Below are 23,889 nucleotides of genomic sequence, written 5' to 3' on the forward strand. Positions count from 1 at the left end.
GCAAAGGCTAGACCCAAAGTACACATCCCTATCCATCCTGGGGGCAGCCAAGGCCATAAATTAGTCCCACATAACCAGTGGGTGGTGATTACAGTTTCCATACTCGATTTTTGTTGTTTTGCCTGATGCAAAAAATCACATAAGCTAGGCATATCACCCCTCTGTAGAGGTGATATCCACCAAGGGAGTCCATCCATGACAGACATGGGCATGGCTTCACACACCCCGCAGTTAATTTTTTTTAATGAAGTCAGCATAGGAATGTGCCCATGAAATGAAAACATTGTCCTTTGCAGAAACTATGGCTAGTCTCAAGATGATACCAGAAAGTCCGTTGTAGAGTTCGCAGGAGTTCGTTGTAGAGTTTCATCTCTTTTTCTTCTATCTCAAGATGATCTTTTTTTTTTTTTTTCAAGATGATCTTGATTTCACATGGATCAGTGGGGTCCTTCTGTGCAGTCCACTCGGTGTTCTCCAGGTCTGTGTGGTATGCTGTCTTCACCCTCGTGTGGTGAATCAAGGGAGTGACACCTGCAACTTTAACTGCCATAGCGGTGGTTAGAACAACAGTATATGGACCCTGCCAATGTGGGGCCAAGGAATCTGTTTCCAGTCCTTGACCCACACCTGATTGCCGGGTACAAATTCGTAACTCTGTTCCCCAAGAAGGAATGGCACTCTTTCTTGTACAAACTTAGTTATTTGATGTATTACCTTACCCAATTGTTCTATCTGCTGTGAAATCCCATCCTCCTTTACCTGTAGCAAGTTTGTTGACACCTGTCTCACTATGGAAGGGGGTCTCCCATAGATAATTTCATAAGGCGGATAACTGTGGGAACACAGGGTCACCCTTAATTTTAGCAAGGCCACCAGAAGCAAGTTCATCCATAAACAGTCAGTCTCTATAATCCATTTGGTGTTTCTTTAAGAGTTCAGTTGGTTCTTTCTGCCATTCTGGAACTCTGGGACCTGTATGCTGTATGCAATTTCCATTTGACATTTAGAGTTTTGCAAACCTGTTGAATTAAGTCGGCTACGAAGGCAGAGCTGTTGTCTGATCCTATGCTGGTTGGGAACGTGAATCTGGGGATAATTCCTTGAAGCAGACAGTGAGCCACTTCGTTTGCTTTTCACTTCGGGTAGGGAAGGCCTCCATCCATCCTGAGAAGGTACATACCATGACCAGTAAATAGCGACCGTGTTGGCAGGTTTTCATTTCAGTAAAGTCCACTTCTATATGTTCAAAAGGCAGAGTGCCTTTTAGTTGTATCCCCGGGGATTTTTGTTTATGTCCAAGGGCAGCATTGACCTTCAAGCAAGCAGAATAGTTCTGGGATTCCATTCTACACAAGGAGGAAAGTCGTGGAATTAGGAAATATTTTTGAATTAATTCTTCTATTTTGTCATATCCCGAGTGAGTTATCTGGTGAACCTGAGATCCCAGTGTGGGGGCTAATGCCTCGGGTACCAGTAATCTGCCATCCAGCAGTTCCCACCAACCTTTTTCATTTTTGGTGGCCCTTTCTGCTTCAGCCAGCTGGTCTCGGGCTGGGGTATACTGTAGGAGAGTCAAAGTTAACAAAGGTTCTGATAGATCCCCCACCAGCAGCCCCAAATTCCTCAGCCGCATGTTTTGTGGCTTTATCTGCTAGTCGGTTCCCCCATGCTTGTGGGGTGTCTTCCTTTTGGTGACCCCAACAGCGCATCACTGCTACCTTTTCAGGTTCCCATACAGCATCTAATAGAGTCAAGATTTCTTCCTTGTTTTTAATGTCCTTTCAGTTGACTGTCAGAAGACCTCTCTCCTTAAATAAAGCCCCATGCACATGTAAAGTAGAAAAACCATACCTGCTGCTGCTGCTAAGTTGCTTCAGTCATGTCCAACTCTGTGACCCCATAGACGGCAGCCCACCAGGCTCCCCCATCCCTGGGATTCTCCAGGCAAGAACACTGGAGTGGGTTGCCATTTCCTTCTCCAATGCATGAAAGCAAAAAGTGAAATTGAAGTCACTCAGTCATGTCTGACTCTTTGTGACCCCATGGACTGCAGCCTACCAGGCTCCTCTGTCCACGGGATTTTCCAGGCAAGAGTACTGGAGTGGGGTGCCATAAAAACATACCTAGAGTCAGTGTAAATGTTTGTCTTCTTACCTTCTGACAGCTGGAGGGCCCAGATTAGAGCATATAGTTTGGCCTGTTGAGCAGACCAGTGTGATGGCAGGGAGCCAGCCTCGACAATGATTTCTTCTGTGACTACTGCATATCCCAACAGTTGTCCTTGTTTCACCAGGCTGGTGTGTACAGGACCCAATCTGGGTCCAGGATTGGCTGGTCTCTCAGGTCAGGTCTGCTAGCATAAACTTTCTCTAGGATTTCTTTGCAATCATGTGAGGGTCCACCTTCTGCTTGACAAGGCTCAATAGTGACATGGGGGTTCTCACATAAAAGTCCCTGATATTGAGTAATCTGAGATGTTGACAGCTATTTGTGTGGTCCTCTTATAGGAGAGTGTTGACCTCATGGGGGACTTTTATGGTTAAGTCCTGGCCCAAACTCAGCTTGGTTGTCTCTTGGACTAGTAAGGCAAATGAAGAAATCACCTGGAAGCATCCTGGCTACCCAGTGGCAATATTGTGCAGTCGTTTCAAGAGATAAGCCATGGGTCTGTCCCATGTCCCCATAGGCTGGGTCAACACTTCCATAGTCATCTTGTCTTTTTCATTTATGTAAAGAGTAAACGGTTTGGTAAGGTCTGGCAGGCCCAAGGCGGGTGCTGATGTACTTGCCAGCTTTAGTTCCTCAAAGGCCTGCTGCTGTCTCTCAATCCAATTCAGTGAATCTCCTTCTGGTCCAGTTAAGAGTTCATATAATGGCTGGACCATCTGGGAATAACCCAGAATTCAAATCCTACAAAACCCAATGGCTCCCAAGAACTCTTGGGCCTGTTGTCTGGTTTTTTGTTGTGCAATTCTCAAAATGATGTCTTTTCTGGACTTGTCTAACAGCCTTGTGCCTCCTCTCAACAAATCCCGAATACCTTATCTCCTCCTTGCAGATCTGTGCCTTCTTTTTCAAGACTCGGTAGCCGGACTCCATCAAGAGCTCCAGTAAAGCCTTGATCCCTTCCCAGCAGTCCTCTTTGTTCTTGGCAATCAGAAGCAAGTCATCCACATATTGTAGCAATCTGCATCTGAACCTCTCTGGCTGGAATGAGTCCAGGTCAGAAGCCAAGGCTTCCCCAAAGTTGGTTGGGGAATTCTTAAATCCATGTGGGAGCTGAGTCCACGTAAGCTGTTGTTTGGTGCCCCCTGCTGGGTCTTCCTTTTCAAAAGCAAAAGTGGGTTGAAATATCAGGTCAAGGCATATACAGAAGGCATCCTTGAGATCTAAACAAGTATAGATCTTAGCACTAGGTGGGAGGAGGCTAAGTAAAGTATAGGGGTTAGGAATGGTGGGATGTAGGGTCACAGTGGCTTGGTTGACCAGTCTAAGGTCCTGCACAGACCTGCAGTCTAGTTCCTCTTCTTAACAGGAAAGATTGGTGTGTTCCAGGCTAACTGACATTCAATCAGGGGGCCCACCTGTCATAGCCTATTTATATGTGGCAAAATGCCAACCCCCTTCAGCGGTAGTGGGTGCTGACATTTCCTGACTGTTATGGCACTGGGTTTGAGTTCTATTACCACCGGAGCTTGATATTTGGCGAGCCGGAAGAGGGGAGGTTATCTTCTACCCAAACCTCAGGGAACTGTTGGATCAACTCTCTTTCTCGATTATTTAACTCATCTGACTTCTCTCCTGGAGGGTCATACAACCTCCGTGTCTCTATTCCTGAATACCTTATCAGTGATCTCAATCAACTGTGAGTGAGTCATGGCCAGTAGTCTGTCTACCTTTTGAGGCTTGCGTCTGATATCGGGGTGGGCTTGAGACACAAGGCCTGTGTTTACCATCATCTGAAATCTAGCAGCCTCAAGATCTACTGGTGTATAGAGCCTATCAGCCTTGCACAATCTTTTGTAGAACTCAGAGGGTGATTCAGTTTCTTTTTGAATTATTTCGGTGGGCTTTGCCATATTCATGGGCTTTCAGGCCCCCCTCTTCAGGCCTTGTAAAATAGCCAGCCAATATCTCTCCAGGTGGCCCCTCCCTTCCTCTGTGTTATAGTCCCAATTGGGCCTCTCATCGGGGGTGGCTAGTTCTGTCCACTGCTGCAGGTTTGCGGTCAGGTGCCATTTCTCTTAGCCATTTTCTGGCCTCAGTTAGGATCCCGTGTCTTTCCTCAGTGCTGAAAAGGGAGACTAGTAGTTGGATTATGTCATCCCATGTAGAGCAGTGGGTTCGAAAAATAGTCTCCAACAGCCTGATCATGGCTTGTGGCTCCTCCAAGTATGATGGAGTGTGTTTCTGCCAATTTAATATGTCCATTGAGGAAAATGGCTTGTAATAATAGGCTATCGGAGGCTGGTGGTAATGTCTGTCTGCTCCCTGAACTGGGGGCTGTTGAAGCTCTCTGAGGGGCATTTGTAGTGGAGCCCTTTCCCCCAGCCTCCTTGGTGGAGTGCAGCCTCTGTTTAATTCCAGTGTCTCCTTCCCCCTTCCCATCAGTACTCACTGGGAGGGGTGGGTATAGCTTAGGAGGTTCTGCTGGGGCTGAATCCTGTGGGCATTGACTAGAGGCTCCTTATCCCAGGGATCAGAGCCTGCCAAGGTGGTAGCTCTACCTTCTCCAAAGGAGCTGGTGGGAGGGAAGCTGCAGGAGCCCCAGCAGGCCCTAGATTGTGTGAGGCGGACTCTGGTCCAGGTGGAGCATTAGATGGCAGGCGCCTCATTCAGTATGTGGGAAGAGGCAAATCATCCCTGTCCGAACCCCGCAGAATTTCTTTTTTGTTATCAGTCAATTCTTTTTTTACCATTATTTTCCCTTTCCCTTTCTGAATGTAAAGCCTTGCCCAAGGGGGAGGATCTCGAGCCAACCATAGCCATATATCAGTATATGGATATTGATCCGGGTGTCCCGGCTCTCCTGTGACCATTGTATAGACTGCCTCCACTATTTTTAAGTCCATGGTGCCCTCTTGTAACCATCCTACTCCCACAGAGGGCCGTTTGACCTCATAGAGTATGCAGAGGCGGTTAGGCATCATCTTCACCCCATAGTCTCTTCCTAATCCATTCTGAAAATTTTTAATCATGCACGCCAATACAGTTGCCTTAGATTCATTTCCCCATATCTTGCTTGCCTTCTCAGACCTTCTTTTTCCTTTGCTTTTTGTTCAGTCTACGAAGTTCTCAGTCCCCTATGTACTTCTGATATTTCCACTCAATGACACTTAAATTGACATTCCGCCTCCTTCCTAACTGGGGTGAGAAGAGCCTTACCTTCCAGATCCCAGAGAGAGAAGGGGGATCGGTATGTCTTCACCTGGATCCAAGGGACAATACCTGCAACTTTAACTGCAGTAGGGGTAGTTAGAATAACATAAGGGCCCTTTCACCAAGGGGCTAGCAAATCATGTTTCCAATCTTTGACCCATACTTGGTCACCAAGCGTAAACTCATGAATCTGTTCCCCAAGGGGGAATGGCACCCTTTCTTGTACAAATGTAGTTACCCGACTTATTACCTTACCCAGTTCCATCTGCTGTGAAATCCTATTCCCCCTTACCTGAGGCAAATTTGTTGACACCTGTTTTATTATGGGAGGGGGCCTCCCATACACAATTTCATATCTCCATATGCCTTGGGACTGTGGGATCATCCTGCGTCTGAGCAGAGCCGTTGGAAGCAAGTCCACCCAGGAGCAATGAGTCTCTATGATCCACTTGGAGAGTCTCTTTAATGTCCGGTTGGTTCATTTCACCATCTCAGGACTCTGGGCCTATATGCAGTGTGCAGTTTCCATTTGATGTTTAAAGTTTTGCTTACTTGTTGTACTGCCAGGAGCCAGCACGGGAGTTCCCATCCATGACAAAAGTCATGCGGAGAGGCCTGATATGCAAAGGCGAGTCAGGGCTCAAGGGGCCCCGCTGTACCTGCCCGAGCATCTACCCCAAAACCAAAATCTGTCTGTTTTACTATTTCACGACTTTCACCAACTCTTCTGACATTTAACGGGGGGCTATCCCCGACCACCTTTCTCTGTAAGAAAATCAACTTAAAACTTTAGTTAATAAGTCTCCTGGGCATAATAGATCAGTCGCTCAGTCGTGTCTGACTCTTTGTGACCACATGAATCGCAGTACGCCAGGCCTCCCTGTCTATCACAAACTCCCGGAGTTCACCCAGACTCAAATCCATTGAGTCAGTGATGCCATCCAGCCATCTCATCCTCTGTCGTCCCCTTCTCCTCTTGCCCCCAATCTCTCCCAGCATCAGAGTCTTTTCCAATGAGTCAACTCTTCGTATGAGGTGGCCAAAGTACTGGAGTTTCAGCTTTAGCATCATTCCTTCCAAAGAAACCCCAGGGCTGATCTCCTTCAGAATGGAGTGGTTGGATCTCCTTGCAGTCCAAGGGACTCTCAAGAGTCTTCTCCAACACCACAGTTCAAAAGCATCAATTCTTCAGTGCTCAGCCTTCTTCACAGTCCAACTCTCACATCCATACATGACCACAGGAAAAGCCATAGCCTTGACTAGACGAACTTTTGTTGGCAAAGTAATGTCTCTGCTTTTGAATATGCTATCTAGGTTGGTCATAACTTTCCTTCCAAGGAGTAAGCGTCTTTTAATTTCATGGCTGCAGTCACCATCTGTAGTGATTTTGGAGCCCAGAAAAATAAAGTCTGACACTGTTTCCACTGTTTCCCTATCTATTTCCCACTGCCAACTTTTTCACTCTTCACTTTCACTTTCATCAAGAGGCTTTTTAGTTCCTCTTCACTTTCTGCCATAACGGTGGTGTCATCTGTATATCTGAGGTTATTGATATTTCTCCCGGCAATCTTGATTCCAGCTTGTGTTTCTTCCAGTCCAGTGTTCTCATGATGTACTCTGCATATAATTTAAATAAGCAGGGTGACAATATACAGCCTTGACGTACTCCTTTTCCTATTTGGAACCAGTCTGTTGTTCCATGTCCAGTTCTAACTGTTGCTTCCTGACCTGCATATAGGTTTCTCAAGAGACAGGTCAGGTGGTCTGGTATTCCCATCTCTTTCAGAATTTTCCACAGTTTATTGTGATCCACACAGTCAAAGGCTTTGGCATAGTCAATAAAGCAGAAATAGATGTTTTTCTGGAACTCTCTTGCTTTTTCCATGATCCAGCATGTGTTGGCAATTTGATCTCTGGTTCCTCTGCCTTTTCTAAAACCAGCTTGAACATCAGGAAGTTCACGGTTCACATATTGCTGAAGCCTGGCTTGGAGAATTTTGAACATTACTTTACTAGTGTGTGAGATGAGTGCAATTGTGCTGTAGTTTGAGCATTCTTTGGCATTGCCTTTCTTTGGGATTGGAATGAAAACTGACCTTTTCCAGTCCTGTGGCCACTGCTGAGTTTTCCAAATTTGCTGGCATATTGAGTGCAGGTGGCTGTGACCGGCACGCTAAGCACAGGTGGCTGTGACCGGCGCGCTCAGTGCGGCCGAAAGGAGCCATCCCACGTCTGAAGTCAGGGCCACAAGCTGGGAGGACCCCATGCCCGAAGGCCGGAGGCCAAGAGGAGTTACCCCACGTCCGAAGTCAGGGGCAGCGGCCGAGAGTACCAGACTGCGACGGTGCAGGAATGGCTGTGAGGAGCCACCCCGCATCCAAGGTCGGGGGGGCGGCCAAGAGGAGTTACCCCATATCCGAGGTTAGGGGCGGTGGCCGGGAGGAGCTACCCTACGCCCCTAAGCCCGAGGCCAGGGGCAGCAGCCAGGAGGAGCAACCCCACACCCGAGGCCAGGGGCGGTGGCCGGGAGGACCAACCCCACGTCCAAGGAGCCGTAGCTGCGCGGGTGCAGGAGGGCCTAGAGGAGCTATCCCACATTGAAGGTCAGGAAGGGCAGCAGTGCGGAGATACCCCTCGTCCAAGGTAAGGAGCAATGGCTGTGCTTTGCTGGAGCAGCCGTGAAGAGATACCCCACGCCCAAGGTAAGAGAAACCCAAGTAAGATGGTAAGCGTTGCAAGAGGGCATCAGAGGGCAAACCTGTATGAAACCATACTCACAGAAAACTAGTCAATCTAATCACACTAGGACCACAGCCTTGTCTAACTCAATGAAACTAAGCCATGCCCTTGGGGCAACCCAAGATGGGCGGGTCATGGTGGAGAGATCTGACAGAATGTGGTCCACTGGAAAAGGGAATGGCAAACCACTTCAGTATTCTTGCCTTGAGAACCCCATGAACAGTATGAAAAGGGTATAATAGGAGTGTTTCAATTCAAACCCCTCTGATGACTTTCTAGCTTGCCTGACAGGTTTGTTCAGATTCATAGCCTCCCAACCATGAGAGGCACGGGAAGCATAGCTTCCGTGCAGAGCTTCTCAGAGAGTTAAAATTGTTAAAATAGAACTAGTAGATGATTTCTTTTTTGAGCTAATGCTTGCTGCCAAGTTTCCATATCCCTTACCTACTGTATCCCTGGGAGTGTATTGATTAATATAGTTGGTGTATAGAAATGTAAGTAGTAGCTTAAAGTTTGTAACCTTGGACCCTTGAGTTAATTCTTTTCTTGTTATAGCCCACCAAACTTTTGCCCTATAGGAATGCAACTTTATCTAATGTTTTCAGAGGGTGGCGCCTGACGTTAGAATAATCACCTTTAGAGAAAAATAAGTTTTCTAAAGAAAGGGTCATAAAATGTTAACAGGCCTTCTGGTCAGAAGATGATGTAAATCACCTAAAACTTGTGCATATGATAAGTTTGCAGAAAGAAAGCCTGGCTTTGATAAGGATCAAGGACTGCTGACCTTGCATGACTCTACCCCTTCCCCCATTAACCTCTATGCACAACTTAAGGTATAAAAACTACTTTGAAAAATAAAGTGTGGGCCTTGCTCATCAGGCTTGGTCTCCCCATGTTGTTCTTTCTCTTTCCTTTTCCTTTTCAGGCTGATCCCTTGGAGCTCAGGGGCCCTCTGCGTTCACTTTCCTGCCTGGGCTTCTAAGATCCACTTGAGAAGGTGCCTAAGGTGGGCACCTTCCATGATTCGAGAGCGCGCCTGCGGCCTACGTGAACAGAGCAAGTCTCGTGCTGGGGCTTTATTGGCTTTCTGCGTAAAACAAGGAATATCAGCCTCTTTTCTCTCCTCTATTTTCTTAACTGCAAAATTCTTTCATTATCTCTTATCTATCCTTTTAATCGCCGACGCTGTCCTCCCAAGGGAATCCCTGGATCCTACCGGGGCCGGACCCTGGTATTGTACTAAATCAGCTACAAAACCTGGGTCATTGTCTGAACCAACGTGGTAGGAAGTCCGAATCTGGGAACTATTACCCTAAGCAGGCAGCGGGCTACTTCTGATGTTCTTTCAGTCCAGGTAGAAAAAGCTTCTACCCATCCCAAGAATGTACATACCATGACCAGCAGGTAATGGTAGTGTTGGTGAGGTTTCATTTCAGTGAAGTCCACTCCCAGGTGTTCAAAGGGCAGCATGCCTTTCAGCTAAATACCTGGAGGTTTTGTCTGAATACCTGAGAGGCAGCATTAACCTGTGAGCAGGCAGCATGGCCTAGGTAGGTTGCTTGGTGTGTTTGGCTTAGTAGATTGTGTGCCAGCTCCTCCGGTACCAATAATTTGCCACTTGGCAATTCTCACCATGCCTTTTCAGTCTTGATGGCCCCTTCCACTTTGGCTAACCTGACAGCCATTTTATCAGGCTAGTGCCATCAGTATATAGGACCCAACTAGGGTCTGGAACCTTGTGTCCTTCTTTAAAACAAACCCCAGATACCTTACCTCCTCCTTGAAGATCTGTGCCTTCTTCTTTGACACCTGGTAATCTGCTTCCATCAGCAGCTGGAGCAGTGTTTTTGTCTCTTTCCAGCATTTTTCCTTGGTCTTGGCAGCCAGCAGCAGGTCATCTCCATATTGTAGGAGCCAACATCCATACTCTTCTAGATGGAATGAGTTCAGGTCAGAAGCCAAGGCTTCCCCAAATATGGCTGGGGAGTTCTTAAATCCTTGTGAGGGAGTCTAGATGAGCTGTTGTTTGGTGCCCCCAACTGGATCTTCCCATTCAAAGGCAAAGATGGGCTGTGACGCTGGGGCGAGGTGTACACAGAAGAAGGCATCCTTGAGATCTAGGTGAGTGTAAACTTTAGTCCTCAGTGGGAGGAGGCTAAGTAAGGTATAGGGGTTTGGAACAGTGGAGTGTAAAGTCACAGTAGCCTGGTTGACTAGCCTGAGATCATGTTCAGGCCTATAGGCCTGTCCTCCTTCCTTTTTGACTGGCAGGATCAGTGTATTCCAAGCCCACTGGCACTCTACTAGAATGCCCACTTATTTCAATCTATTGATGTGGGGCAGTATGCCAGCCCAGGCCTCTATCAGTAGCGAGTACTGGCACTTTCTAACCTGGATGGTGCCTGGTTTGAGTTCTATTATCACTGGGGCTATATGTTTAGCCAGCCTGTGGGGAAGGGGGTTTGTCTTCTGCCCAGACCTCAGGGAATAATTGAGTTAGCTCTCTCTTATGCTCTTCCGGCCCACCTGATTCTTCCTTTGGAGGCTTATGCAACCTCCACTCATCTTGGGGTGGTAATGACAGAGAGCAAATAAGTCATAGTATCCATCCAGAAGGTGGGCCTCTCTTCAGGGGAGAAAGTTACTTGTGCTCCTAGTTTGGAGAGCAAGTGTCTTCCCAACAGGGGTACTGGGCACTCAGGAATGTAGAAGAATTCATGAATCATTTGGTGCCCCGCCCCCAACACCCCATCTGACATTTTCTGGGCTGGCAAAATGATTTAATCATCTCTTCTCCTGATACCCTAGCTACAGTGGTAGTCTTTTTGGAAAGTGGTGCCACAGATTTTGTTACTACTGACAGTTCTGCTCCTGTATCCACCATGAAGTCAATGTTTTGGTCCCCCACTTTTAAGGTTATCATGGGCTCTCGGAGACCTGATATCTCTGAGCCCTGGAAGCCCTATTTAATTTCCAAGCCAACAAGCTCCACAACTGCAGGAGCTTCCTCTTCCTTCCTTGTCTTAGTGCATTCATTCTTCCAGTGGCCAAAAACTTGGTACCAGGCACACTGGTTTGGCTGTAACGGGGCCCGGAGCCTCCTTTGGGAATGGTTGAAGGACTGTCCTGTCCCTGGGGCAGATGAGGTTTTGTGAAGGGCCCGAGATAAGCTTTCCCAGAGCAGCAGCTAGCATTGTAAATCTCTTGTCTGTTCTCTTTCGTTCCCTCCAGCTCTCTGCCACAGCGCAGTCTCTGCTTAATTCCAACGTCTCCCTCCCCTTCTTGTCAGTACTCACCGGGAGAGGCGGGTATAGCTTGGGCGGTTCGGCTGGAGTCAGATCCTGGAAGTGCTGGCCAGAGGCTTCTGTCACTGGGATTGGAGCCTTCCGAGGTGGCGGCTGTACAACCTAGGGGAGAGCTGGTGGAGGAGCAGCGGCTGCTGCAGGACTTCACCTGGCCCTGGATTGGGCATTAAGGCGGCCTCCGGTCCTGGTGGAGCACTGGGAAGTAGACATGTCATTATCCAGTATGGAGCAGGGGTCACGTCATCCCGTCCAAATCCTGTAGAATTTCCTTTTTTATCATCAGTCAATTTTTGTGCCATTATTATTTATCCCTTTCCCTTCTGGATACAGAACCTTGTCCAAGTAGGCGGGTCTTGGGCTAACCCTAGCCATGAGATCAATATGGATATTGATCCAGGTGTTCTGGCTCTCCTGTGACTACTGTATAGACTGCTTTCACTATTTTTAAGTCCATGGTGCCCTCTGATGGCCATCCTACTCCCATAGGGGGCCATTCTACTTTACAGAGTATATGGAGGCGGTTAGGCTTCATCTTCACCACATAGTCTCCTCCTAATCCATTCTTAAAATTTTAAATCATGCGCTCCAATACAGTTGTCTTAGATTCACTTCCTCCCATCTCGCTTACCTTCTCAGACCTTCTTCTACTTTTCCTTTTCGTTCTGTCTACGAAGTTCTCAGTACCCTATGTACTTCTGATATTTCCACTCAATGACACTTAAATTGCCATTCTGCCTCCTTCCCAATTGGGGTGAGAAGAGCCTTACCTGCCAGATCCCAGAAGGAGAAGGGGGATCGGCGTGCCTTCACCTGCCGGTCAGCACAGCCAAACCAGAACACCACGTGATCCAAGACTGTTTTTCCCTTAAAGTCCGTTCTGCCTTGATGGGCTTGATCAGGTGCAGATGAAAACACAGATGGATTAAATATCCCACGTCCCAGCCATCTCTGGAAAAGCCAATTCATATTCATTTACGTATCCCCTTTCTTTTAGCCTAACAATTCCGAGGGGGTCAAGAATTTCACAGCAGACAGGACACCTTCTGGGGGAGTGCAGAATACGAGCATACAAGGACCAGTTTCCTATCCTAAAAATCCCCTGGCGATCGCTGGTAATAATTTTCCCTGAGACGGTGTGGACACACCTCCTAAATGACCTTCACAAATTTCCTTCCTAAACCCTAGCACGCTTGTCAACCTGTGTACCAAGCAATCGCTGCTGCTTGCCTATTCCAGGCCCCTATGGGTCCGTGCCCCTTCTAGTCCCTCCCAGGGGAGTGATCAGGCCCCCTCTTCCACCCTGCCAGGTGGGTTCCTCCTCACCTGAGTGCTCAGTTCCCTGGCTGCTGTTCACTACCTGCCAAAGCGAAGAAACCAGGCATTGAAAGGCTAAATTCTTTCAGAGGGGCGAGGCACCTTCACCCCTCCAGGAGATTCAAGCCACAAAGCCTTGGGGTGGCCTCAAATGAGACCTGTCTCCTCAATTTGAGGAGTTTCCTGGCCAATGCACCAAATGTTGTAGCCATGCATTCCAGGAAACAAACTCACTCAGAAGGACAATGCAGATAGTGGAGTGCAGTTTACTACACCAGCGAGCCCAAGGCAGAGTCTCATCTTAGCCAAGGACCCTGACCAGCATTTGTGAAAATCTTTTATACCCCAAGTGTGCATGTCTGAACCCACCACTCCAAATTCCTTGAGACTTACATAAACCAAGGAAAATACAATCCCAATAATCCCATCATTCACGTGCTATGTGCTCATGTGCTCAAACAGTCAAACAATTAGCCAATAATCAATAAACCCGAGGTTACACTCCTATACATACAGAAACATTTATGGCCTGTCTGGAGGAAGGGGTGATTAGTGTATGTTTTCTCTTAGGTGATGAATAACCTAGATATGATCTTCAAGGTTCCCCTGTCTGGAGGGGATCTTATCCTTCTGTTGTCATTTTCATAGACACTAAACACAGAGTTCAGAGTCTGTTGGAGAGGTGGCCGAGCATGATCAACATGAACAGGCCTAAGATGGAGTCCAGGCCCGATGAATTCCTTCTTCAAGATAAAGCTGTAACCCCCAAGTGTAGAACACTGACCATTGACTCTTCTAATTGGCCAGTGACTGAGTTTAAATATTCTGAATGCGACTGTTTCTTCAATGGTAGGAGAAAAGTATATTTTGTCCTTGTGCATCGTGAAAAATATCTGAGAGAAACGAGTGAAACCCAATAATCAAAGCAACTCCTGTTAGGTAGCTCAGCAGAGGAAAGTACCCTCTTCAAGAAGCAAGAATATAAAGTGTGCACAGTCAGTGGTGAATGGTAACTAAAAATGATTCTGTGTGCACCATCAGCTATGTGGACATGCAGACCATCTGGGAGCACACTTTTCCATTCTGAAAAGGGGCTTCATACTTGACTAAATGCCCTACCATTGATATCTTAAAATTATTAACAAATTTAAACAAAGCACTCCACCCTTTTTATTTTGCACTTGACTGTGCAAATGATGTAGTGGATTCTAACTCCATGTGCATGGAAGGGATGAATTGGTTTTTTCCTTCATCTAATCTAGCTTTTATTGTAAGCAGCTTTTGGCAGGAAAGAGTTCTTCGCAGGAAAGAGCTCTCTGCAAGTTACCAATTGAATTGGGCCCAGCTGCTCATGGCTTACCAAGTCAAACTTATGAACATTTGTGGAAAGACAAGCTGTCTTTAATCAGAAAGCCGGCAACCCAAGAAGATGGTAGACTCAATGTCCCCCCAGAACCACCTCCGAAGATTCTTATTGGCCCTGAAAGTTGTAAAGAAAAGGGAGGAAGTGATCTCAGTTCCTTGTTGAGACAGGGGAACCGCCACCCCCCACTGCATGCAGGCTTGTGGCCTCCTGGCAGTCTTCCTCTAGACTCCTTCCTCTATCTTGTTCACATGGCTTATCTGGGAGACTGAAACTCTTGGTTGGCATTTTGGGGGGGGGTGCTCTGAAGAACTCTGTTCATTTATGTTTAGGCACAGAAAAAATTCAGCGAGAGGCAAAGCGATAGATAAGAGGTGATTTCTTAGAACAGGACATTTGTGAGGCTTAGAAACAGGTGGGTGAGAGGATTCTGCAACAAGAACTAAATCAGCTACCGTTTTATAATCAAAGGGAAAGTGGGGAGGGGCAAAATCACTTTCTTCCTCATTTCTGAGTAGACATCATGCCTCCATTATCAGCATCTCCTTCAGGTTGGTCTGGGGAGTTTTCTTGTTCCTAAATGATCAAACCAGGATTGTCATGGCACTAAGGAACTATTTCAGGTCTCAATACAATAAGGATCTTTGCTTTGAAATGTCACCTTTACATAAATTATTGTTTTGTTTTTTTTTAATGTGTGTAGAAAGCATATTCTAGGAGTCATTAACTTAAGGAGTTCACTGGGCAGGATGTGGGTTTTGTGCCACCATTCTTTTATTGTTTCGGGGCATACTTCATGGTTTTGGTGCTAAGCAAACCTGCTGGTTTTCTGGTTGAGCAAATCTATTTTCTTAAATGATCCTTAACTTACAGGATCCTTCACACCATTAGCTTTAACTTACAGGGGTCTCTCATACTTTTTTTTTTTTTTTTTAATTTATAATCCCCTAGTGGGATTAGCTATTTACTCTGTCCCCATCAAGATCACTGAAGAAAAAGCTAGGGATGAGATCTGATCATCTGTTAATTACTTATTCTCAATTCCTACTTCTTTGATCTATGAAAAGAACTAGCAAGTTAGCCAAGTTGCTGTATGATTAAAATATTTGTAAGGTGTGCTCAAGGGTCAGAGATGAGTAGAGCATGGGGGTATCTGATTAAAAGTCATTTACAATACAGTTTTTCTAATGACAAGGGAAAGAGCCTCCTGCTGTCGACTTTAAAATATATTCACAACCTAAAAGTTGAGAGTTGTGTTTTATTTGATGGGAATTTTTAGGACTTTAGGCCTGGGAGGCAACTTCTCAAGTAGCCTTGAGAGAACTGCTCTGAGGAGGTGAAAGGGAAGAACCAGGTTATACAGAAGGTTTGCAACAAAGGGCAGGAAGTCTGAAATCAAAAGATTTTATTCATTAAAGAAAGCCATATATCCGATGTTAAGGGATTTAGCACTTTTCTACATATTGGAAGATGCAAGAGTTGGGCTCACTGAAATCATTCCTTTCCTATCCACCTCACCTATCTGGGGCCAATATTCTGTGTTTTCACATCTAAAGTTTCCCTCAGGGCTCACCATAGGGTAGTGGCTGTGGTCTGATGGTTGATAGATAGCAGGTATTCTTCTTCCTGTGTTTCCCTAGCTCTCACAGGCTAACATCAGAGGGCTGCAACTACTGAGGCCTGTGAGATCCTTGTTTACTGGCATGGCAGGAAATACTCCATTTCTCACTGCTGAGATCTGTTTTCTGCAAAGAGCACCTTGCATGCCTAAGGCCCCCTTGTTTTATCTCTGTCTTCAAACCATTAGCTTCCAATTAACAGATGATCTTACCTCTTTCCCTAGTTTCTGTAATCTCATGAAGAGTGTAAACAAGATATCTTAGAAAGAAAGGTCACAAGCAGCCAAGAAGCCAACAAGCCCACACACTGGAGGATAGTGATGACTCTGACCCCTTATTTCAAGGATTAACTGACATTACTTCCCTTTTCCCTTTAAAATATTTCAGAGCTGAGCAGAATCTTGGAGGTGGTTCTCAGGGACACTGAGTCTACCGTCTCTCCAGATTTCCAGCATTCTGATTAAAAGCAAATTTCCTTTCTACCAGTATTTGCTTCCCTCGAGTATTGATTTTTGGAGCAGTGAGCAGTTGAACCTCAGTTGTTTTTTATTATACCTACATTTTTTTAAATTAAGCTTCAAAAAAACTTTTCAGATCATTACAGACTCACACTCAGTTGTAAGAAATATTACAGAAAATATTAGGTCCCTTTTACCTAGTGGACCCCATGGTAGCATCTTAAAAACTAAAGTGTGAAATCACAGCTAAGATGTGGACACTGACATGGTGGAGATACAGAATGATTCCATCACCACATAGATACAGCCTGTAGCTCTTTCATCGCCACACTCCTCTTTCCTCTCTCATCATCGTCCTTAGCTGTTGTTCTTTATCTCTATAAATTTGTCATTGCAATAATGTTATAAAAAATGGAATCAAACAATGTGTAAAATTGTGTGACTAGCTTTTCTTTTTTCATTGCTTCAATCAAATTGTTCCATGTATCAACTGCCCATTCCTTTTGATTGCTGAGTTGTAAGCCTTTGTATGGCTGTTACAATGTTTGTCAGACTATTTTTCTGGGCTCCAAAATCACTGCAGATGGTCACTGCAGCCATGAAATTAAAAGACGCTTACTCCTTGGAAGGAAAGTTATGACCAACCTAGATAGCATATTCAAAAGCAGAGACATTACTTTGCCAACAAAGGCTTGTCTAGTCAAGGCTATGGTTTTTCCTGTGGTCATGTATGGATGTGAGAGTTGGACTGTGAAGAAGGCTGAGCGCCGAAGAATTGATGCTTTTGAACTGTGGTATTGGAGAAGACTCTTGAGAATCCCTTGGACTGCAAGGAGGTCCAACCAGTCCATTCTGAAGGAGATCAGCCCTGGGATTTCTTTGGAAGGAATGATGCTAAAGCTGAAACTCCAGTACTTTGGCCACCTCATGCGAAGAGCTGACTCATTGGAAAAGACTCTGATGCTGGGAGGGACTGGGGGCAGGAAGAGAAGGGGACGACAGAGGATAAGATGGCTGGATGGCATCAATGACTCGATGGGCGTGAGTCTGGGTGAACTCCGGGAGTTGGTGATGGACAGGGAGGCCTGGCGTGCTGCGAATCATGGGGTCGCAAAGAGTCGGACACGACTGAGTGACAGATCTGATCTGATACAATGTTTGTTTACACCCATCTTATGACTTCTGGTTCTTCATAGGTTTGACTATTACAAAGACGCATGCTTAGTATTAAAAGACACTGTGACCAACTTGATGGCAAAATAGGTTCTGGACTGTTTTTCCTACTAAAATACACAAGTTCAACAGTCACACATGGATGAATTCTTCTGTGAGAAATCCAGAAACTGTTCAAGAGGCAGAGTAATTGTGAAACTAACCACATCAAAACTAGTAGGAAAAGCTGACAACACTTTTCCACCACACTCCCCATCCCCTTCACCTCAACATAAAATCAGGAGAGTAAGTCCTGCTCCAAGATTCTCCCTGAGGAGCAAAAAGTTTGGACTCCATATCTAGTATCTCAGTTTTTCCAGGTGCTACCTAAGGGGCTAGGCATACCTCTTTTCCTGAGGACTACAAAGAATAACGGGCTTTTTTTTTTTTTTTTAAATTGAGGTATAGTTGATTTACAGTGTTGTGTTTTTTTTTAATTAAGATATAGTTGATTTACAACGCTGTGTGTGTACAGTATAGTGATTCAGTTATATATATATATATATCTAGTATACATATGCATATATATATATTAGATTCTTTTCTGTCATATGTTATCACAAAATATTAAGTACAGTTTCCTGTGCTATACAGTAGGTCCTTGATGATTATTTTATATTGAGCAATATGCATATATTAATCCCAATCTCTTAATTTATCCCTCCCTTAATCTCCCTTTTGGTAACCATATGTTTGTTTTCTGTGTCTATGGATCTATTTCTCTTTTGTATAATAAATAAATTCATTTTTAATTTTTTTTAAGATTCCACATATAAGTGATATCATATATTTGTTTCTCTCTGTCTGACTTACTTCACTTAGTATGACAATCTCTAAGTCCATCTGTTAGGTAGTTAGAATAGGAAAAGGGAGTCCAGAATGGAGGTGGCTAAAAGACAAGAAAGGGAAAAACCCTCAAAAATAGAACAAAGGAAGGTCCGAAGACCGGAGTGAGGACATCAGGTAGAAAAAACAGCACTCCTGGCTAGCCCAATTTACATAGGGCAGACCCAGGGTGGACAGGGGGTAGGAAAAACATATAAAAAAGAGGAGCTAAAGGGCATGGTGTCCCTTGCTCTCTTCTCTTTGCGTCTTTTGGGTTGGCATGCACTCACACCTCGAGGATGTATTTTTCTTTTATTTTCTAATAAAACTGAGCTGTAACATGGAGCTGTAACACTGATTCCTCTGAGATCTATAACATTGATCTGTCCAAGAGCTGTGACACGGTCTGTCCAAGGGCTTTAACATCCGTCACTTCAAATTTTTGTTGTGATGAGACAGAACCAAGGAAATTACACACTCCCATGACACACCCATGTTGCTGCAAAGGGCATTATTTCATTCCTTTTTATAGCTGAGTAATATTCCATTGTTAAGTATGTACCACATCTTCTTAATCCATTTGTCTGTTGCTGGACATTTAGATTGCTTCCATATTTTGAGTATTGTAAATAGCGCTGCTATGAACATTGGGATGCATGTATCTTTTCAAATTACTGCTTTCTTTGAACATATGCCCAGGTGTGGGATCACTGGCTCATATGGCAAAGGGGTGGTTTTAAATGAGCACTCTGAAAGCACTTTATATCACTCCTTCCTTCATTTCAGAGCAGAAAGAAGAGATGATAACGTCCACTTCCAGCTTCTCATTAGAAGAAGTTGGACCACACAACTTGCACCACAACTTTTTAGTCTGTTACCCAAGAATCTGGTTTCCAATTTGCCTGTCTCAGAGAACTAAGGAGGCCCAGCATATGATAATTCTGATTGGACCTAGTATCCTTCAAACTTCTGGGGCCACTAAGAACAAAGACAAAGGTTTTAATGAACAAAAGTTTAAAACACTGTGCATGCATACAATGGAATATTGATGATGTTCAATTACATGGGTGTTTTCTCAGCAGAAGCTCCTATATATTCTAGCTCCTGCCTTACAACTTACCCCTTGGGAACAGTCCCCTTAGCTATCTAAGTGGACGATAATCATGGGCTATGGACCTCGGTTAAGTCTGTTGAAGAAAACATAATTCTCAACTCATAGGTTGTGCATATTTTCAGTCAACAATAGTTTATGCTACTATGAGGGTAGTAATACCAGAAAGAAAAACCATGTGAGCACATGCGAGTAGAGAGTCATGACTTTGAGTTGCATTTGAGTAGCTTTCTGTCCAAGAATGTAAAGAGAATATCCCAGTCAATTGCCTTCTATCACACCAACATTGGCAAGCAAAATGTGGAATTAGGAACAAAATATCATTTATTTATACCAGTACTCTAAAAAAATGAAATGCTTAGGTACAAATCCAACAAAATGTGTACAAGTTCCATATGAAGAAAAGTACAGAACTCAGGTAAACAAAATCAAAGAATTTAAATCAGCTGATACACCATGTTTGTAGATAGGAAAACAGAATATTTTCAAGATGTCAGTTCTTTACAACATCATCTATAGGTTCAATATACTCACAATAAAAATGCAGCAAGTCATTTTATAGATTTTGGCAAAATAATTCCAAAGTTTATATGAAGAGTCATAATACCCAGAATAGCCAACCCAATATTGAAGAAGAAAATTGGGGAACGGACCCTATTCAATGTCAAGCCTTACTATCTAGCTACAGTAAGCAAGTTAGTGTGCTGAAATAAGACAAACAGATCAATGGGACAGAATAGAGAGACCAGAAATAGACCCTCATAAATGCAGTCAACTGAACTCGGACCAAAGAGCAAAGGCAATATGAAGGAGGAAACAGAACAGGCTCCATCTTGAAAGCAGGACTCCATCTTGGGCTGGACTGTGGACTTTGAGCTATATGCCCAGTATCTATGGAAACGATATACCGATGGAAAACCAGACTCCGGATGAAGGAGCCTCAGGACTTGTACCTAGACTTTCCATCATCTAAAAGACTATGCTAATTATCTCTGTAACAGAACAAAGTCATAAATCCTATTATGCTTATCGGGATACGACCACAGGCCTATTGATAAATGTTCACTGTTTAACTATCTAGGCTTATGACACATGAATCATGGGTTAACTTTGATCTTATCTCTCTTTTATCTTGTCCTGACTAGTTTCAAGGAATCTGGGGAGGTGGGTTTGAGCACGTACACTTAGGGTATATAAGGTTTTCACAAAAACTGATTGGGGTCCTTGGCTAAGAGGAGACTCTGCCTTGGGCCTGCAGGTGTAATAAACTGCACTCCACTATCTGCATTGTCCTTCTGAGTAAGTTTGTTTCCCAGACGCATGGCTATAACAAATACAACGGATATCAACATGAATCTGCCCAGGTATACACGTGTTCCCCATCCTGAACCCTCCTCCTTCATGTTGATATATGGCAAAACCAATACAATATTGTAAGGTTAAAAAATAAAATAAAATAAATAAAAATAAAATTAAAAAAAAAACAAAAACAAATACAACAGAGAAAAAGTAGTCTTTTTAAAAAAATGGTACTTGAACAATTGAACATACAAAACACACACACACATACACAAATTAAATGCTAATCTAACACCCATCACAAAAAAATAACACAAAATGCTATTGGAGCTATTTTTACTTTCACTTCCATAGAGCAATGATGAAAGAAAACTATGTATTAAATATTTAAAGAGTCAAATAGAGTAACAAGAGACTTTCAGCTGTTACCTCATTTGAATCTTTAAACTAGCCAGTGAAACTGGTGATCGATTTATTTTTCATGTGAAGTACCTCTGCTTTGAAGTAATTTATAAAGGTCACAATGAGAGGGTAGCAGGCAGGAAGGCCAGGGGTCTCCAAACAGAGGAAATAGGCTGCAAGTGTCAGACATTTTTTACCTCTCTCTTAAGCGGCAGGAGAAAACAAACAAGTGTTAGATTTCTTCCCCTTCTCTATATAAATTTAAAAGGAGGTTTCCTTAAAATTCTGTGTTGCCATGACAACACCTGGCTCCACCTGAACTTAACTTTTCTCAAACCTTGAGCTAACCAATGCATTTTTCTTATGGAAATGTTTGTCTTAAGCTATGTTAGTGTATTATGTACATTCTGCTTCTAAAACTCAATCATACATAAACATTTGTGAGACTGGGTATCACTTGGGTAATGAGTGGAGGTAATTCACTATTTGTGATTTAAATGGGGTGAAAGCAGGATTTTAAAAATCCAATAAAGTGTAAAAAACAGATTGGAATTTGTTTATAGGTATAATGTTTACTTAGCACACTGTAATTTAAAACAGAAACACTGAGAATTAAAGTGTAAAAGGCACCTTCACAGTATTTCTAATGCCTTAAAATACAGAGTTTAAAGTAAAATTAGTCTTAGTAATCTTTTAAATTTTTTGGCTGCCCCAGATCTTAGTTGCAGCATGTGGGATCTCTGATATTCATTTTCGTATGTAAAACCCAGTTGTTTTTTTTTTTTCCCCCAATTATATGATTTCTTTCTTTTCCTACTTATTGTAGTAAATGGATAATTTATTATTATTATTGGAGCAAAATCCCACATGCCACAACTAAAGATTCCACATGAGGTACATCTGATTCACTTTGTTGTTCAGCATGTGGAATCTTTAGTTGCCGCAAGTGGGACCTCTTGCCTGTGGGATGCAAGTTCTAGTTCCCTGACCAGGGATCCAGCAGTCCCCTTGCACTGGCAGCAGAGTCTCAGCCACTGGGCCACCAGGGAAGTCCCTAGTCTTAGTAGTGTTAAAAACTTCTCTATAGATTTGTTTTCTTAATTTATTTAATTAACTATTAGTTTTTGGCGGCACTGGGCCGTCACTGCAGTGTGTGTCTTTCTCACTGTGGTGCCGTCTCCTGCAGTGGAGCACAGGCTCTAGGCGTGAGGCTTCAGTAGCTGCAGCACTCGGGCTCATAGTTGTGGCTCACGGGCTCTGGAGAGCGGGCTCAGTAGCTGTGACACAAGAGCCTAGCTGCTCTGTGGTGCATAGAATCTTCCTGGAACAGGGTTGGAGCCCGTGTCCACTGCATTGGCAAGCAGATTTTTATCCACTGTGCCACCAGGGAAGTCCAAAAAAAGTGACCATGTACATTTGGAACTGACAGTAAGGGAATTTTGAATGTATTAACCAATGGTAACATTTCTCATTTGTTATTAAAATAATTGTGCATGGTTTCAGCTATCATAGTCATTTTTATAGTCTCACATGTGCTAATAAAGTGCTGTTTGTATGGAAAAAAGGGAATTCTTTCATATCTATGGGTTTAAAACATAAATATCAACTCATATTATTTAACACCTACTTAACTTAGAATCTCACTCTTCCAAATCCACATCTCATTCAAGTATAGCTTGCTTCTGTGTGGTTAACAAACACTATAAATATATATTGCTGATATTTCTGGCAGAGCAAGCAATAGAGCAACTGTTTATAATATATACATAAATATTTATAATAAAAATAATAAAATTTTATTATAAATGTTTATATACAAACAGTTTTTAATGCATCTCTTAGGGATGAAAGTGAAAGTGAAAGTGAAGTAGCTCAGTCGAGTCTGACTCTGTGACCCCATGGACTGTAGCCTACCAGGCTCCTTCCTCCATGGGATTCTCCAGGCAAGAATATTGGAGTGGGTTGCCATTTCCTTCTCCAGGGGATCTTCCCGATAACTTCTGAGCCAGCTCCCTAAAAATGCCTTGAAGAATTTAAGGACATGGAGACGTTATTTGTGTGCTGCAAATCCATTTTCTATCTGTATAGCTTCTGGCACTGCTAATTCCAAGGTCATTCAGGTAGCCACATTCCCCATCTCCTGTGATGATGAACCTAAAACCAAACATGAAAATGTTAAAAAAAACATAGGCTGGACATCTACATTTATTTCTCCTCTACAATCTTTAGCACCCCCACTCCAGGTATTTTTAATGTGGACAAGAGAAAAATGAAAATCTGATGTTCATAAGGCTTCTGAGTAAATATACACCATTTCTGTATTCAGTTCCTTTTATATTCTGAAAGTCGCTGCTGGAAAATTGGAAGATTATTATCATCCATTCCAAATTCAGTTATGCTGTTGACTAGGTATTTAACTAGGGCTCGCTGTTGTAGCCAAGTGAACTGCTGCCATGGGTGGTGATAAAAAAAACTGTCACATACTGAAATATCGGTAAGTCATTCTGGCTTATACATGACTTAACTTGAATTTTATGCTATAAAATAGTCTGTCTGTGCCATAATAAACATCCGCTGTACATCTACGTTAATTATTACACAAAAGGGCACACTGACCAGAAGTAAAGAATGTCCAAAGTAAAAATAAAGTTTAAATGTCCCTCTTCTTGAGACACCAACGCTGGTCCTGCTTCAATGATAAGACTCCCTTCCCAGGTGCCAATGCCATATTGACCCACCATGTACTTGCTGGTCTATTCTTTTTTTTTTTTTTTTTTTTTAAGCAAAACCTTGAAGGAATGTAACTCTGACTTGCTTAATGTTCTCTTTTCTGACCAGATATAAAACAGAGCCAGAAACCCTG

The 23,889-nt window shown here is 43.7% G+C and overlaps 1 protein-coding gene across 4 annotated transcripts in view; it reads right to left on the bottom strand.

Annotated features, from left to right (window-relative positions):
* Positions 1 to 19,626: 19,626 nt before the first annotated feature.
* LOC138987958 (C-type lectin domain family 2 member H-like) overlaps positions 19,627 to 23,889 on the bottom strand; it is a 40,718-nt gene continuing 36,455 nt past the window's right edge. For all 4 annotated transcript variants that reach the window (XM_070371058.1, XM_070371054.1, XM_070371055.1 and 1 more), the window contains one exon: positions 19,627 to 23,180. In XM_070371058.1, coding sequence (XP_070227159.1) covers positions 23,060 to 23,180 — 121 coding nt within the window. In that variant the 3' untranslated portion in view covers positions 19,627 to 23,059. The remainder of the gene's footprint in view (positions 23,181 to 23,889) is intronic.

The sequence above is a fragment of the Bos mutus genome, chromosome 5, assembly GCF_027580195.1.
Source record: "Bos mutus isolate GX-2022 chromosome 5, NWIPB_WYAK_1.1, whole genome shotgun sequence".
Classification (NCBI taxonomy): Eukaryota; Metazoa; Chordata; class Mammalia; order Artiodactyla; family Bovidae; genus Bos; species Bos mutus.